At 42.8% G+C, this 17,181-nt stretch overlaps 1 protein-coding gene across 2 annotated transcripts in view; it reads left to right on the top strand.

The window, feature by feature from the left end:
• The window catches only part of SAPCD1 (suppressor APC domain containing 1), a 29,671-nt gene extending 13,199 nt beyond the window's left edge, over positions 1-16,472 (top strand). Inside the window, exons 2-6 of one of the 2 annotated variants that reach the window (XM_034421550.3) lie at positions 2,277-2,407; positions 6,378-6,515; positions 10,780-10,881; positions 12,864-12,971; positions 16,029-16,472. In XM_034421550.3, coding sequence (XP_034277441.2) covers positions 2,277-2,407; positions 6,378-6,515; positions 10,780-10,881; positions 12,864-12,971; positions 16,029-16,151 — 602 coding nt within the window. In that variant the 3' untranslated portion in view covers positions 16,152-16,472. The remainder of the gene's footprint in view (positions 1-2,276; positions 2,408-6,377; positions 6,516-10,779; positions 10,882-12,863; positions 12,972-16,028) is intronic. The other variant, XM_034421551.3, reaches the window with a different exon arrangement.
• The last annotated feature ends 709 nt before the right edge of the window (positions 16,473-17,181 follow it).

Genomic DNA, 17,181 nt, shown 5'->3' with positions numbered 1-17,181 from the left:
TAGCAAATGGATCATCAAACAAAACAAACCAGAATTCTCATTAGAGGCACAAAATGACCAAGCTCAAATTACAAATGATAAACAGCCAAGCTCAAATTATCCCACTTTGGATACATTATGTGAAGGCCCAGCTCTCTAGAGAAGTAGAATAGAATAACAGAGTTAGAAGGGACCTTGGAGGTCTTCTAGTCCAACCCCCTGCCCAGGCAGGAAACCCTACACCACTTCAGACAAATGGTTATCTAACATCTTCTTAAAAATTTCCAGTGTTGGAGCATTCACAACTTCTGGAGGCAAGTTGTTCCACTGATTAATTGTTCTAACTGACAGGAAATTTCTCCTTAGTCCTAAATTACTTCTCTCCTTGATTAGTTTCCACCCATCGCTTCTTGTCCTACCCTCGGGTGCTTTGCAGAATAGCTTGACCCCCTCTAAGTCTCTAATGATGGGAAAGATGGATAGAAAGAGAAGAGGATGACTACTATCAAGTAGCGGTAGGGAGACTGTTGGAAGTCTTGAAGGACCAGGTTAGGGACAGATTATCATGGAGAAAATTGATGTGGTTGCTAGGAAATGGCACTGGCTTGATGACAAGTAATCAATCTATCTATCTTAAATAAGAGAATAAACAGGATATCACGAAGGAATGAAGAATCTTCATGTATGCGATGAACAGCTTTTTATTCATTAATTCTGCCTTTAGGAAATCAGCAATGAATCTCATCAGGCCCAAGCCACCTCTGGCTCAGTTAATCAATTATTAGCCCTTGTAAATAGCAGCTTTAATTAAAGAGCTAATTAGATATCAAAAAGGACCTCATCACCCTTTTTACTATCTCTGTGGTTGTGCTGTTAAAGGCACATTAATACTAGTTTAGGTTGGTGGGAGAAATGGGGATTCCCTTCTATTTTTTTCATACCCATTCTCATCTATTTCATGAAAGTATATTTGCTTTTAAAATTAATTTTGTGAAATATTTCTTATTTTGTTATGAGAACATGTAGTGTTATGTGATTCTAAAGAAATTTCTTGGATGAGAAGAAAAACATTTTTAAAGGCAAAAAACCCCAAGAACATCCAATTGACTTTTTTGGGGAAAAAACATCTTTGAGACAACCATTGCGTGGATGATTGAGAATCTCTATAGATACTCAATATCTGCAGTATTAGGTAATCTCTGTGTGATGGGGCTAATTCACTTTATAAGTGTTAATACCACTTTATAATGCCTTGGTAAGGCCACACTTGGAACACTGCATCCAGTTTTGGTTGCCATGATGTAAAAAAGATGTGGAGACTCTAGAAAGAGTGCAGAGAAGAGCAACAAAGATTATTAGGGAACTGGAGGCTAAAATATATGAAGAACGGTTGCAGGAACTGGGAATGTCTAGTTTGATGAAAAGAAGGACTAGGGGAGACATGATAGCAGTGTTCCAATATCTCAGGGGCTGCCACAAAGAAGAGGGAGTCAAGCTATTCTCCAAAGCACCTGAGGGCAGGACAAGAGGCAATGGGTGGAAATTAATCAAGGAGAGAAGCAACCTAGAACTAAGGAGAAATTTCCTAACAGTTAGAATGATTGATCAGTGGAACAACTTGCCTCCAGAAGTTGTAAAAGCTCCAACACTGGAAGTTTTTAAGAAGAGATTGGGCAATCATTTGTCTCAAATTGTATAGGGTTTCCTGCCTAAGCAGGGGGTTGGACTAGAAGACCTCCAAGGTCCCTTCCAACTCTGTTATTCTATTCTATTCATCTCACCAGGTTTCCTCAACTGGATATTGAGAAAAAGAAAGATGGTTGGGTTTGGAAAAATCCCACTTAAGGGTGTTTGGGCAGGATGAAAAATGAAAGGATCGACTCAGCTGAGGTCTGCTCAAGATTTTGGTTTCCTGTCAAGAAAGATGAGAGGAGTGAAGAAGGCTGGCTTGGTCCAAATGAACCATCTCAAGGTGCCACCTAGAATCTCCAGAAATGACCGTTATCGGAGGTTGCAGCTTTCAGGAAGAAAACAGTCCCTGTGTTAGTTTTATTGAATGAAACGTATCAGATATACGTAGGATCATGTCAACAAGAACAAAACAACATATTAAGAAAATTGATTCAGAATAAGTCTGTGGCGTCTTAGAATCTGTGTTTTTGATGCCTTCAAACCTGTACAAGAACCTTTATTTTTGTAAAATCATCTGGCAAAAATATAACCAAATAGTTCATAGTTAAAGGGGGAGGGAATCTCAAAAAAAACCCTCCAGTAACCTTTTCTGTCTCTTTCTCCAGGAGAATCTGATGGGAAAGGAGTCACTCGATCCAGGAGCACAAACAGCTTCTTGTCCCAAAGTGGGCGGTGCAGGATGATTCCAAAGGAATCGCGTAGACACACCATTTCCGGTGCCGTGGAATATGAAATGGTAGGGGGATCCAGAGAATGATTCCATGGGGTTAACTAAAAGTTTACTCTCCGCTCCTCTCTCTTCCCTTTCCCCCTTCCCTTCCCCCTTCCCTTCTTTTCTTCCTCTCCTCTCCTTCCCTTCCCTTTCCCCTTCCCTTCCCTTCTTTTCTTCCTCTCCTCTCCCTTCTCTCCCTCCTCCACTCCCTCCCTTCCTTCCTCCTCTTCACCTCCCCTTCCTGTCCTCCTCTCCTTTCCTTTCCTTTCCTTTCCCTTCCCTTCCCCTTCCCTCCCCTTCTTTTCTTCCTCTCCTCTTCTCTCCTTTCCTTCTCTTTCCCCTTCCCTTCCCTTCCCTTCCCCTTCCCTTTTTCTTCCTCTCCTCTCCTTCCCTTCCCTTTCCCCTTCCCTTCCCTTCTTTTCTTCCTCTCCTCTCCCTTCTCTCCCTCCTCCCCTCCCTCCCTCCCTCCTCTCCCCTCCCCTTCCTGTCCTCCTCTCCTTTCCTTTCCCTTCCCTTCCCCCTTCCCTCCCCTTCTTTTCTTCCTCTCCTCTCCCTTCCCTTCCTCTTCTCCTCCCCTCCCTCCCTTCTCTCCCCATCCTGTCCTCCTTTCCTTTTCCTTCCTTTCCCCCTTCCCTTACCCTTCTTTTCTTCCTCTCCTCTCCCTTCCCTTCCTCCTCCCCACCCCTCCCTCCCTCCTCTCCCCCCTCCTGTCCTCCTTTCCTTTTCCTTCCCTTCCCCCTTTCTCCTTCCCTTCTTTTCTTCCTCTCCTTTCCCTTCCTCCTCTCCTCTCCTCCCCTCCCCTCCTCTCCCTCCCCTCTTCTCCCCCTCTCCTTTCCTTTCCCTTCCCCTCCCCCTTCCCTTCCCTTCTTTTCTTCCTCTTCTCTCCTCTCCTCTCCCTTCCTCCCCTCCCCTCCCCTCCTCTCCTGTCCTCTCCTCACTTAAGAAATACAGATCAGTTTCATGCATTGTGGAACAAAATCATACACACTCGTACACCCCTGTATGCTCTGCTCTCTTAAAGGTTTCTAAGTTAATACTGAAACAAGCCATAAGGACAGGGAAAGGAAAGAATTGTGTCATTTGGGCTGGTCTTAAGTGCAGTTTTCTTCTATTGCATCTTTCTCCTGACTTTTTCCATCCTGTTCTCGTGAGCCATTTTCCCTGTCCCACTTGGGTCGGGGAAAAAATACGGGATAAAATGCTCTGAATAAATCCTCCATCAGCGCTTGCTGATTCAGTATCAGAAGTCTGGTGGCAAAGTTTTTAGACATTCAAAGAAGTTAATCCTCACCCCGCTGCTCACCTCTTCCATTTCCGAGCTCACGTGGGCAGCTGAAAAGACTGGGCTTAGAGGTCCCATTATCCCGGGCAACTGAAGCCTGAAGTCTAAGCCGGCCTGCTTTGAGAACTGCTGAGTTCAGCAGAGTGGGGCAAACCCGAATTTTCCAGACACTGAGTATATACCCTCTACTGGGGCCGGGGAAGGGTCACGAGGGAGAGAAAGAAACACAGAATAAAGCAGAGGGCTATGAAAAACAAAAGGAAAAAAAGAACAGGCAGCACAAAGCAACGGAGAAGAAGACCGCAGATGGAGAAGGGCCTGAAAGCTAGAGAGAAAGCCTCCAGGAGAAGGGCGTGAAGGTGTGGCTACAGATGAAGAGGCAGCAGGGGTTGAAGTCGGGGGCTGCTAAAGAAGGAAAGGGATAGACAGATGGAAGGAAAAAGGGGGTTTAGAAGGGAGAAAGTCGAGGGGGAGGCTGGGAGGGAGGATATTTCAAAAGTGGGCAGGAAGGAGGTGTTGAAGGAAGGAGGGCCAGCAGGATTTAAGAAGGAAAAGGGAGACGGTAGAGTGGTCCAAAGAGAGCTGATGAGGAGAAACAGGAGGAGGAGTTGTCCATGTGGGTTTTACACCCCTAAGTAGTGCGGTGGTTGCAGCGTTGACGTCTGGAAGTCTAAGCAGGCCGAAAGAAGTGGTTTACAGAATCCTAGAATTGGGAGGGACCTCAGGAATGATTTAGCCCAACATTCCAGCTCAGCAGAAGATCTACCAGAATATCTATGACAGCTGACCCACCCAGCCAGCCAGTTGAAAGACCTTCAAGCGAAGGTTGAAGCTCAACCACTTCATAGGTCAGCCAGTTGCTTTGGCTGGCAGCTGGTGCAGTCAGGATCTTCCTTCTGAGGTCTAGTTTGAAGTCCAAAACTTGGTGAGGGAGAGCAAAGTAGGGTCCTCAGTGCTTCCGCTGCCCACCACCGCAGGTCCACCATGGCGGTTCAAGGAGGCTACACCATCCTCATCATCCCGCTGGGAACGGCTCTCAGCAATCTCCACGCCTTGCGATTCTTTATCTGGGTAAGTCCTTGTGAGGACCAGGGATTGATGCACTCATCCATCCTGCACGCACCTTAAACAATATTTATTTGGTCCGAAGTTCTGGAATGGCAGGTAAAATCCTGCAAATGAGGACATTGCTTTTTCCCCATAGAAGTCCTTAAGTGCTGGAAGCATCTTAATTTATATTGTGCTTATGCTCACCAGTCACCAAAGTCTTTCTTGGAAGTCTCATCAAGAGTTGTGTTTTCTCGATCTTCTGGAGATAGGCTGGGCTGACTCCTCTTTTGATATAGGGATGTGTGTTTGTGTGTGTCTCTCTCTGTGTGTGTGTATGTGTACATGCTCATGTAGACCTAATTATTAGTTTCTTCAATACTGCTAGCATCGCCAACAATTGTTTAGTTTCATAATTATGGTTCTCCGCTGTTTGTTATAACTGGGTGTGAATTTTGAGGCCATTGCAAGCCGCCCTAAAAACTGATTTGGATAGAACTCCACGTGCAGTTTTTACCATGCTGTAGAATTTTATTTTAAAATAAAAAAAATATCAGAGGTTCAAATTAGCTGTTCAACAACTGAGCTTCTTCTGAAGAGCCAAAATGCTGCGAATCTCCTTCTGGGTATGAAGAGGAGAAAACATCATTTTTGTTGTAATTGGTAGACAGAATGAGGTTATGAGTTTGAGTCTCTTCGGTAACAGATGGAAGCTTATCAAAGAGAGATCCAATCTAGAATTAAGGAGAAATTTCCTGTCAGTGAGGACAATTGATCAGCGGAAGGGCTTGCCTTCAGAAGTTGTGGAGGTTTTCAAGAAGAGATTGAACAGCGTTTGCCCAGAGTCATATAGGGTCTCCTGCTTGAGTTGGGGGTTGGACTAGAAGACCTCCAAGGATCCTTTCCAATTCTGTTGTTGTGGCTATCAGCACCCTTCGTGTCTCAGATTATGTCCACCCCCTTGGTGCTTTCAGTCCGTGGAAGAGAGGGCTGAGCATTAACTCTTCTGAATACAAATCCATCTGCTCCTAAATTATGGATCTTGGGGGAGATGACTTCATACTGTAGATCTCTTTTCAGGGTATCTTGTGCCTAGTTAAAAGTGCTCGGGGTCATTGTAAAGAAATTCTCCTGGGAGTCAAATAAGCAACAAGCTGTACTAATTACAGTTTTTCTTTCTTTTCCTTCCTTCCTTCCTTCCTTCCTTCCTTCCTTCCTTCCTTCCTTCCTTCCTTCCTTCCTTCCTTCCTCCCTCCCTCCCTTCCTCCCTCCATCCCTCCGTCCCTCCCTCCTTTCTTTCTCCCTCCCTCTATACTTCCTTACTCTCTTTTTCTCTTTTTCTTTCCTTTGTCCCTCTCTCTTTTCCTTCCTTCCTTCTTTCTTTCCCTTTCTTTCTTTCTCTTTCCTTTCCTTCCTTCCTTCTTTCCTTTCTTATTTTTCTTTCTTCTTTTTCCTTCCCTCCTTTCTCTCTCTTCTTTCTTCCTTCCTTCTTCTCTCTCTCTTTTTCCTTCTTTCCTTTCTCCCTTCCTTTCTCTCTCTCATTTTTCTTCCTTCCTTTTCCTTCCTTCCTCTCTCTCTCTCTCTTTTCCTTCCTTCCTTCCTTCCTTCCTTTATTTCTTTCTTCCCTCCCTCCCTCCCTCCCTCCCTCCCTCTCTCTCTGTGTAGCTGAAGCAGATGCAGCAGCTGGAACGAGAACGCGATGCCTTGTTGCAAGGCCTGGAAATGGTTAACCAGGTACGCGACTGGTTACAGTGCCACCTGCTGGAAGCTCAAAAACGCCAGAAGCAGATGGGAGCCCAGGCGGTAAGTCAGGGCGGGGCAGCCTTTTTGTCTGTCACGACTGTGGTGGGTGTTCAGGCACAATCCGAGGGAGTTGCATGGCAAGCAGGACTCCAATAAAGAAGACGTGGTTGCTGGGCCAAGTGTGGCCTGATGCAGCTCTAAGGTGGATGATTACCAACCCCCCCCCCCTGTGAGTAATAACAAAAACACACAGAAATTGGTTTTGTACAAACACACCCTAAACATTGCTGGTTTTGCACTTCCTAAAAGCATATCTGTTTGTTTACTTGTGGAGGCGGCAAACTCCTGACTGACTGCAATATCTCATACGGTCTAGTACAGGTAGTCCTCGATTTACGACCACAATCGAGCCTCAAATTTCTGTTGCTAAGCGAGACACTTGTTAAATGAGTTTGGCCTCATTTTACAGCCTTTCTTGCCACAATTGTTAAGTGAATCGCTGCAGTTAAGTTAGTGACCTGGTTGTTAAGTGAATCTGGGTTCCCCGTTGACTTTTGCTTGTCAGAAGGTCGCTAAAAGAGGATCATGTGACATGTCCCCGGGATCCTGCAACCGTCATTGGTCTGAGTTGGATGCCAAGCGTCTGAATTTTGATTGTGTGACCATTGGGATGTCGCAATGATCGTAAGTGTGAAAAAACACTCCTAAATCACTTTTTTTTTGTTTTCTGTTAACATTTTTATTGAGTTATAAGATAAAATAAGATACAAAATACAAAAGAAAATAGAAAAACAATGAGGAGGAAGTGGGGGGAGGGAAAGAAAAGTGAGGAAGGATTAAGAGAAAGAAAAAGGAACATTGACTTCTGACCCTCTCTGTTGCAGTAAAGCAAGGCATTAACATCAAATCACAACTTTTTGGTTTTTTTCATAATAATAATAAACTACGCAAACTAAACAAACTGTTGTAAGTCGAGGACTTGCCTGTCGTTAAGGCAACAGGTTAGAACAGTGCTGGCTAACCTTTTTGTTGTCACGTGCTGAAAATGCGTGCAAAAGTGCACCCGTACCCATAATGCAATGCGCGCATGACAACCCCCCCCCGTGCTCAACCCACGCATGCATATGCAACCCCCTGCACTTCCCCCACACTTCCTCTGGGCCCCTTTTTGAGCGTAGTAGGCCTCCCTGCACTTATAACCCATAATGCAATATGCGAGCGACCCCCCCCTTGCGCACCCCACCCACCCACACATGCGCGGCAGAGACCCAAAAATCAGCTGGCCAGCAGGAGGCGCGCACCCATGCGCGGTGGAGCTGAGCTGGGGTGATGGCTCGCGTACCGGCAGAGAGGGCTCTGCATGCCACCTGTGACACGCATACCATACGTTTGCCAAAACAGAGCTAGAAACCGGGAGGCAGTGAGTTCAAATTCCACTTTAGCCATGAAAGCCAGCTGGATAACCTTGGACCAGTCCCCCTCTCTCAACCCAACCCAATTCAGAGGGTTATTGTTATGAGGAAAATAGGAGGAGGAAAGAGTATAGTAGGTGTGTTCGCCATTTTGAGTTACCCGTGTTTTGGGCCTCAAAATATGCACTAGGGTTTATTTTTGGGGGTGTCTTATTTTCCCCCCCATGTACGGGAGGCCCACTGCTGCTTGCTTGCAGCAGGGCAGGAGGCCGGGCTGCCACCACGAGGCAAGTGTTGAGGTGTGGATGGCCTGAGGTAAACTGGTGCAGGGCGCGTGGGGCAGCTCCACTACTCCCGCCTTGCCTTGGGGCCATGGCACTGTGAACAATCAGACAAAATGGGAGTGCGGCCAGCTGCGCAGGCTCTTAAGTAGGGCTTATTTGGGGGAGGGTAGGGCTTATATTAGATGCGCGCATAAAAACATGCTAGGGCTTATTTTTGGATAGGTCTTATTTTCAGGGAAATGGGGGGTATTTGTAAAATAACTCAAGGTGCGGCAACATTATTAAACTAATTTCCTTCCTTCCTTTTGTATCTTTTTGTAGTCAAACAACTCTGGGCAACTCCGTTTGTCTAAGGGAGTTCATTTATTTATTAGATTACAGTACAAGTAGTTCTTGATTTACGACCGATCATTTACGACCGATTTATGACCGATTATTCAAAGTTATGGCGGATACTTATGACCTGGATTCAAAGTTCCGACAGTCCACTGCCCCTCTCCCAGTCATGTGATTTAATGGGCGCTCTCCAACAAGGCCACAATGGTTTTGCCAAAACTCAGCACTTACTTCTGGTTTTCAGCAAAACCTGCACCCTTGGTGAACAATGGGTTCATTTAACGACCGTGGCATTTGCTTAACAACTGTGGTGATTCACTTAATGACTGCCACAAAAAAAGGTGCTAAAATCCAGTCGGTCATGTGACTGACCTGTTTTACTACTGTCACGACTAATGACCGTAATGGACATGTTCCTTTTATGGTCATAAGTCGAGGACTACCTATATTTCAAATACATAATTGTACAGCAGTTAAAAACAGACCCCCTCCCACAAAACAGCAACAATAATATTTGAAAAGACTTCATATGAGTTCCACAGACCTCAGACCTAAGCATGATTCGTCGCCCTTGTTGAGTTCCTTTCTTTCCTTCAAATTTATTCATTTATTTACTGACAGATGTTTTTAGTTTTATTTCAGTTAACAATAACTCTAATCATCTTACGAAAACAATCTATGGTGAAAAAAATGCCTATAAATATATCTAATATTACTAAATCAACTTTCTAACAAAATCACAGTAAGAGTAAAGTTGCAAACTACCTGCATTTTACATACATATATTCTACATGCATATGTATATTCTACATATATATATTCTCTCTCTATATTTTTATAGTATATCTCTATAGCTCAGACCCTGAAGGCTTGTTTAAATGACTATGTTTTCACTCATTTTCTAAATTTGCACTGTGTAAGAGTCATTCATTTTGGGGCAATCTATGAATACTGTTGAATAAAATGAATACATAAATGAATAAATGAAGTGTTTTAAGACATCTGGACAATATTGGGTGGCTAATAAATCCAAATAAAAAAATAAAAGTAGTTGGAAAGGGCTGCAATAGCTAAATCACCTTGTAGTGCAGGTGCATTCACAATTCTGCTCTATATTTGCAATTTTAAGAAAAGTAGAAAACCATTAATGAGATTTGCCTAAAGCAAACTATTATACTAAAGTATTGTCAGTGTTATTTATGCTACAGTCCTTTACTGAATACCTAATCTTACTGGCGCTTATTATTGCGTGGAAAGCAACTGTGCCAAAGGGGAATCAGAAATTAAAGCAGGAAGGGAATATGCAATTAAATTAAAAGTAATTATCTGTAACTAAATCTTCAGACTTTCATGGAGAGAGTACAGGGAGTCCTTGACTTACAACAGTTCATTTAGTGTCCATTCAAAGTTACAAAGTCACTGCAAAAAGTGACTTATGACCATTTTTCGCACTGAATGACCTTTGTAGCATCCCCGTGATCATGTGATCAAAATTCAGATGCTTGGCAATTTATGACCATTGCTGTGTCCCAAAGTCATGTGATCACCTTTTGCAACCTTCTGACAAGCAAAGTCAATAGGGAAGCCAGATTCACGTAACAACTGTGTCACTAAAATGGAATGGAATAAAGCTGGAAGGGACCTTGGAGATCTTCTAGTCCAGCCCCCGGCTCAAGGAGGAGAACCTATGCCATTTGAGACAAGTGATTGTTCAGTCTCTTCTTAAAAACCTCCAGTGATGAAGTGCCCATGATTTTTGAAGGCAAAGCTGTTCCACTGGTTAATTGTTCTCACTGTTAGGAAGTTTCTCCTTAATTCCAGGTTGCTTCTCTCTGGGATTAATTTCTTCTTCTTTTCTCTAGACTAGCCAAACCCAAATCCTGCAACTGATCTTCATATGTTTTAATCTCCAGGCCTTTGATCATCTTAGCTGCTCTTCTCTGAACTTTTTCCAAAGTCTCAACGTCTTTTTTTCTAGTATGGTGACCAAAATTGGTTGCAGGTGTGGTCTTACTAGGGTTTTAGAAAGCAGCACCAAGTAATTTATCAACTGCAACGATTCACTTAACAACTATGGCAAGAAAGGTCGTATAATGGGGCAAAACTCACTGAACAAATGTCTCACTCAACAACATAGATTTTGGGCTCAATTGCTATCGTAAATCGAGGACTACCTGTAGTGGTTGATGCCTTAAAATGCAAGAAATTCTCTTGTTCCTTATTTCTTGAACTGGAATGTTTGGGACACACATTGGATTTCCAGTTTTGAGACTTAATTGCTCTGTTTTGCAGAATGATTGTCGAGATTCTTACTCTAAGCAGAGCTGCCTGCTGCTGGCCAAGATCCAGGAAGTCAACCTGTGCTTGAAAAATTTACTCACTTCTTCTGGAAAGGTCAGTAGGCCTGAAGGGGGTGGGATTAGCGAATACAGAATACAGGTAGTCCTCAATTTACAACCATTTGCTTAGCGATCATTCAAAGTTACAACGGCACTAAAAAAAGAGACCTACGACCATTTTTCACACTTATTACCACTGCAGCATCTCTACAGTCATGTGATCAAAATTCAGATGCTTGGCTTCATATTTATGACAGTTGCAGAGTCCTGGGGTCATGTGATCTCGGTGCCTTCCGCCGTGCCCTTAAAACCTTCTTTTTCCAGCAAGCCGGGCTGGCCTAACACTTTTTAAAATGTTTTTAATTGTTTGTTATTGTTTTTAATCATGGGGCCAAATTTATATATATCTTTTTAATTTTATTTTAATGTTTGTAGTTTATGCTTTTACTCAGCTGTTCACCGCCCTGAGTCCTCAGGGAGAAAGGCGGTATACAAATTTATAAATCAATCAATCAATCAATCAATCAATCAATCAATCAATCAATCAATCAATCATCTTTTGCGACCATCTGACCAGCAAAGTCAATGGAGGAGCCAGATTCATTTAACAACCACGTTACACACTTAAGAATGTTAGTGATTCACTTAACAACCGTGGCAAGAAAGGTCATAAAATGAGGCAAAACTCACTTGACAAATGTCTCGGAATCTAGGAATACCTGTTACAGATTTTGAAGGACCTTGGAGGTCTTCTAGTCCAACCCACTGCTCAAGGCAGGAGACCTTATACTATCCAGGCCAAATGGTTGTTTGATCTATCTTTGGAAAATTCCAGTGATGGAGCACTTACAACTTCTGGAGGTAAACCATTACACTGGTTAATTGTTCTCACTATCAGGAAATTTCTCCTTAATTCTAGGTTGCTTCTCTCCTTGGTAAGTTTTCATCCATTACTTTTTGTCCTGCCCTCAGGGGATGAGGAGAATAACTTGATTCCCTCTTTTCTGTGACAGCCTCTCAAATATTGGGAGAATAATATCATGTCATCCCAAGTCCTTCTCTTCATTAGACTAGACTTATCTAGTTTACACAACTGTTCATCATACGGTTCAGAATTTTAGTGATTGGTAGTCAAGGCAGACCTATAGTATATGCCAGATGTCAAATACTCACTTACCAAGCATCTTTTTAGTGACCGTTTGAAGTTACGATGGCGCTGAATAAGTAACTTTATGACTGGTCTTCTCATTTATGACCTGCACAATGTCCCCAGCTGCCTATCTTTCCAGCCAACTCTGGATGGCTCCCAATGACATTTTAATTATACCATGTTCTTAGAACTTTTTGCAAACATATGAATAGGGTCGTGGTTTCTCCTGAATAGATATTTGCAGTAAGAATTTGGCCAGCAAAACAGCAGTTGCTCATGCTAGATACAAGTGTGGTGATGAGTCACACATAAATTGTGATATTTTTTGCGCTTCAAGTTGTTGGTTCTCACCTTTAAAGCGCTCCATGGCATAGGGCCGGGATACCTGCGAGACCACCTGCTGCTACCGATAACCTCCCACCGGCCAGTACGCTTGCACAGAGAGGGACTCCTCAGGGTGCCGTTGGCCAAGCAATGTCGGCTGGCGGCCCCCAGGGGGAGAGCCTTCTCTGTGGGGGCACCCAACCTGTGGAATGAGCTACCTCCTGGAATACGACTGATCCCAGACCTCTGCACTTTCTGAAAGGCCCTGAAGACTTATTTATTCCAACAAGCTGGCCTAGCTTAAATGGTTTTAATGGGGTTTTTAAATTTTCAATTTTATTGATTCTGGGTTTTAAATTGGGAACTTTTCGATTTTGCAGATCTGGGATTTTAAATTGGAAATGCCGATGATTTTAATTTATTTTAGTTTTTTCTTAACTTTTGTACTATATGTGTTTTAAGTTTGGCTGTCCACCGCCCTGAGTCCCCCTGGGGAGAAGAGCGGTATATAAGTTGAATAAATAAATAAATAAATATTTTTTTTGCACCCCTCTTCTTTGCAGACTGAAGTGCCACTCAAAAATTGGGAGGTTCCCTGTTCCTCTCCGGAAAATCCATTTCACCAGCAAGCCATCGTTGTGCTAAAGGAGCAGAATCACCTGTTGACGAAGGTAAACTACCAAGGCTGACTGATCTCCTTTTGAGTTAAATTGTACAAATTGTATTTGTCTATGGAGATTCTCAATCATCCACGTCATGGTTGTCCCAAAGATGCTTTTTTCAAAAGGCTACTGGACTTCCTTGGTTTTTTTTCTTTGAAAATGTTTCACTTCTCTTTCAACAAGCTTCTTCAGCTCAGTTACTGAAGAAGCTTTTTGGATGAGAAGTGAACTGTTTTCAAGGAAAAAAAAAAACCAAGGAAGTCCAATTGCCTTTTGGAAGAAGCTCCTTTGGGACATTTCTAAGGTGCCAGATTGATCTACTAGAAGTGGTATCCAGGGATCCAGGACTGTCCCACAAAGAAAGTGTGCTTGTGGGTTTTAGGACAAACACTTCGTCCAGTATTAAAGGGTATTATTATTGTACAGTATTAATTACCTGACTCAGTAATTCACTTCTAAGGGTTTGAGAATTAAGGATAGTTCTTCTTTGGTAAATGAACAAGGACTTTTTGGCATGCTGTGAATAAATCTAACAATGGAAGAACTGTTATGGATCATTATTATTTTATTTTATTTTATTATTTTATTTTAATTTTATTATTTTATTTTAATTTTATTATTATTTTTATTTTAATTTTATTTTATTATTATTTTATTTTATTTTTTATTTTATTTTATTTTATTTTTTATTTGAATTTTTGGTTGTTGCTTATTTTCCCCTAAGAGAAAATAGAACTTTTCCACCATCTGGAACAGTTAGGAGAAAGCAAATTTTAACCTATTGAGAAATCTTTGATGGACTGTAATATTAAATAATCTGTCAATAGCAGGTAGAATTTAATATCTCCCCTTATCATAACTGTTCCTTGAAAACCATTTATAGGTTCAGTTCAGACAATCTATTCTTCCCCTGTAATATGATTTGCCTTTGAAATATGGTACCTTGCTCAATAGTAGTAACTGTGAGAGGGATCTTAGTGGACAACCATTTAGATATGAGCCAGCAGTGTGCAGCAGCTGCCAAAAAAGCCAACACAGTTCTGGGCTGCATAAACAGAGGGATAGAATCAAGATCACGTGAAGTGTTTATACCACTTTATAATGCCTTGGTAAGGCCACACTTGGGATATTGCATGCAGTTTTGGTCACCACGATGTAAAAAAGATGTGGAGACTCTAGAAAGAGTGCAGAGAAGAGCAACAAAGATGATTAGGGGACTGGAGGCTAAAACATATGAAGAACGGTTGCAGGAACTGGGTATGTCTACTTTAATGAAGAGAAGGACTAGGGGAGACATGATAGCAATGTTCCAATATCTCAGGGGTTGCCACAAAGAAGAGGGAGTCAAATTATTCTTCAAAGCACCTGAGGGCAGAACAAGAAGCAATGTGTGGAAACTAATCAAGGAGAGAAGCAATTTAGAACTAAGTAGAAATTTCCTGACAGTTAGAACAATTAATAAATGGAACAACTTGCCTGCAGAAATTGTGAATGCCCCAACACTGGAATTTTTTAAGAAGATGTTGGATAACCATTTGTCTGAAGTGGTGTAGGGTTTCCTGCCTGGGCAGGGGGTTGGACTAGAAGACCTCCAAGGTCCCTTCCAACTCTGTTATTCTATTCTACTCTATATCAATTTTTATAAACCGTTTATAAACGATAAACAGTTGAGTGGTTCAAACTGATTAAGTTTGAACCACTCAACTGGCTATCCTGCATTTTGTATTGGAATCCATGATAGGTAGGTGTGTGTGTGTGTTTGAACATGGGTAGTTCATGGGTAACAATTAATTTGCTGTAAAATTAATAGCTGTAAGTCAAGGACTACCTATAGTCCATAATAAACAAATAGATTCTGATTGTTTGCAGTATTTAAAAATTCAGCTTGCATCTATTATGTGAGATTGTTTTGTGAGGTCCTCTGGCAAGATTCATTTTTTAAAAAATATAATCTTTATACAAAAACACAAATAATTGCATGAGCCTCAGTGGGGCCTTCTGATGTAGTTGAAAAGATAAATAGCAATATCAATAGCACTTAGACTTATATACTGCTTCACAGGGCTTTACAGCACTCTCTAAGCAGTTTATAGAGTCAGCATATTGCCTCCCAACAATCTGGGTCCTCATTTTACACACCTCGGAAGGATGGAAGGCTTGAGCCTGGTGAGAATCGATCTGCCAAATTGCAGTCAGCCGGCAGTCGGCAGAATTAGCCTGCAGAGCTGCATTCTAACCACTATGCTACCAACATGCAACAAAGATTGCACTCCATTCTCTTTCCCCTCTCACACATCGTGGTATGAAAACATAGTAGAGGGGGGAAGATTTGTGGCCCTCCAGATGCTCCTAAACTGTCGTTCCCATCCTCCTCCTCCAATTTTACCAGCTGTGTAAGATTGATGGGAGTTGGAGTACATCAATTCTGGAAGGACCAATGTTTCTCCATCTTTGGTTGCTCAGCTGTGGTGGGGTTCAAATAATTTAACAACCAGTTCTCTGCCCTAATGACCAGCTGGGTGGGCGTGGCCATGGTGGGCGTGGCCAGGGATGTGTGACAGACAGTACTCGGCCTCCTGCACCCCCCTGGGAGCAAAAATGGGCCACAGAGGGGACGTGCCCCCCTGTGCCCCATTTTGGGCCTAGTAGGCCTCCCTGCAGCCTCCTGGGAGCGAAAACGGGCCACGTATGTGTGTGTGCACCGCTCCCCCCATGCCCCATTTTGGGCCTAGGCGGCCTCCCTGAAGCCTCCTGGGAGTGAAAACGGGCCACCGGGGGAGGGGGAGCTCTACCCTAACCCTAACCCTCCCATGCCCCGTTTTGGGCCTAGTAGGCCTCCCTGCACTTACCTGGGAACCAAAATTTAACTACTGGTTCTCCTGAACTGACTGAATCCCACCACTGTTGTTCAGTAACATGGCCCCAAAGAAAGTCGAGGGGACCTCTTGAATTGGGAAGTAAGCAACCACAAGCTCCTTCCAAGAGCAGGAAGGATCTAAATATGTCAGATGAAAGAAGAAATCATGCTACTCGTGTCATAATCATTGATGTCTACTTGGTTAACAGGAAGTGTCCCAAAAATGCCACCGCATTGCGCAACTGGAAGAAGAAAAAGCATCCCTTTGCAAGCAGCTGAAGGAGAGCTGGGGTTATAAACTCCCCAGCCACAAGGAGTTCACCTTCATCTGACAAGAAACTCAAGGATGGGTGACTATAAACTCTATGACGCTTCTGCTTCAGTTGGCCGTGCTTGGGACATCACTTTCTTTTGGGACTCCAAACAATGGATCATGTCAAGTCTTTTGTTAGGAAAAAGACCAACAGCATTCTTGTTCCTGTTTGTCCTCTATCTGCAGAGGACCAGGTTTGTTGAAGAAACATCTTGAGATGGTTGGCGATTGTTAGAACGGGAAAGGTAAACACGAGGCTCTTGAGGTTCATGAAAAATAGTCAGTGGAAGGGAATGGATCAGGAGATGAACTAAAGGTGCAACCAAGACAAAGCTCACAACTGCTTGGTTTCTTGCTCTCCTGTGTTCCGATATGTTTCAGATTCTTACTTCAGCTATGAGGTTGAAAACCTTCTCTTACAACAGCTTCAGGACTTTGAACTCTGTAGCTCTGGATCAGAGGTTCAGGAGCCCAGAATTCACGTCATGGCAGTACATTTTTCCCTAGGATACCTGTGCTGAAGTAACTTCCCGCTGTATTATTATTTTTTTCCAACCCAGAAAAAGAGCACATACAGTACTCATCAAAGGCCTTTTCATTCAGAGACCAAATATGTTGATGATCTTGGTTTACACATTTTGCAATCTCTCCTTTGATATAACTTGCCAATATCTAGCCATAGTTCTGTTCTTCAGTTTTGTATTTAATACCGGAGTGGGGCGGAGTGAGTGACTACAGTATTACTTTCCTGTAGCTAAGGAAAATGAAACCAAGAGATATTTATGGCTTAAAAAAGAGGACTATGAAGCATGGCCTACAGCCTGTATTTCCTTTCCATATTTTGGAATATTGTTTCTAGAATCCAAATGCTTCTAGATCAGTATTTTTTAACACTTGGCAGTTTTTAAGATGAATGGATTTCAACCCAGCGTGTTGGCTGGGGAATTCTGGGAGTTGAAACTCACACATCTTGAAGGTGCCAAAATTGAGAAACACTATTCTAGATCAATCCTGCACGTAGGTATGTTTACAGTTTCATAATTTTTTGC

This window comes from Pantherophis guttatus, chromosome 2, assembly GCF_059756535.1.
Source record: "Pantherophis guttatus breed Tessera chromosome 2, ASM5975653v1, whole genome shotgun sequence".
In the NCBI taxonomy this organism is placed as follows: Eukaryota; Metazoa; Chordata; class Lepidosauria; order Squamata; family Colubridae; genus Pantherophis; species Pantherophis guttatus.
Note: the sequence above shows the minus strand (reverse complement) of the source record. Positions and strands in the feature narration are given on the sequence as shown.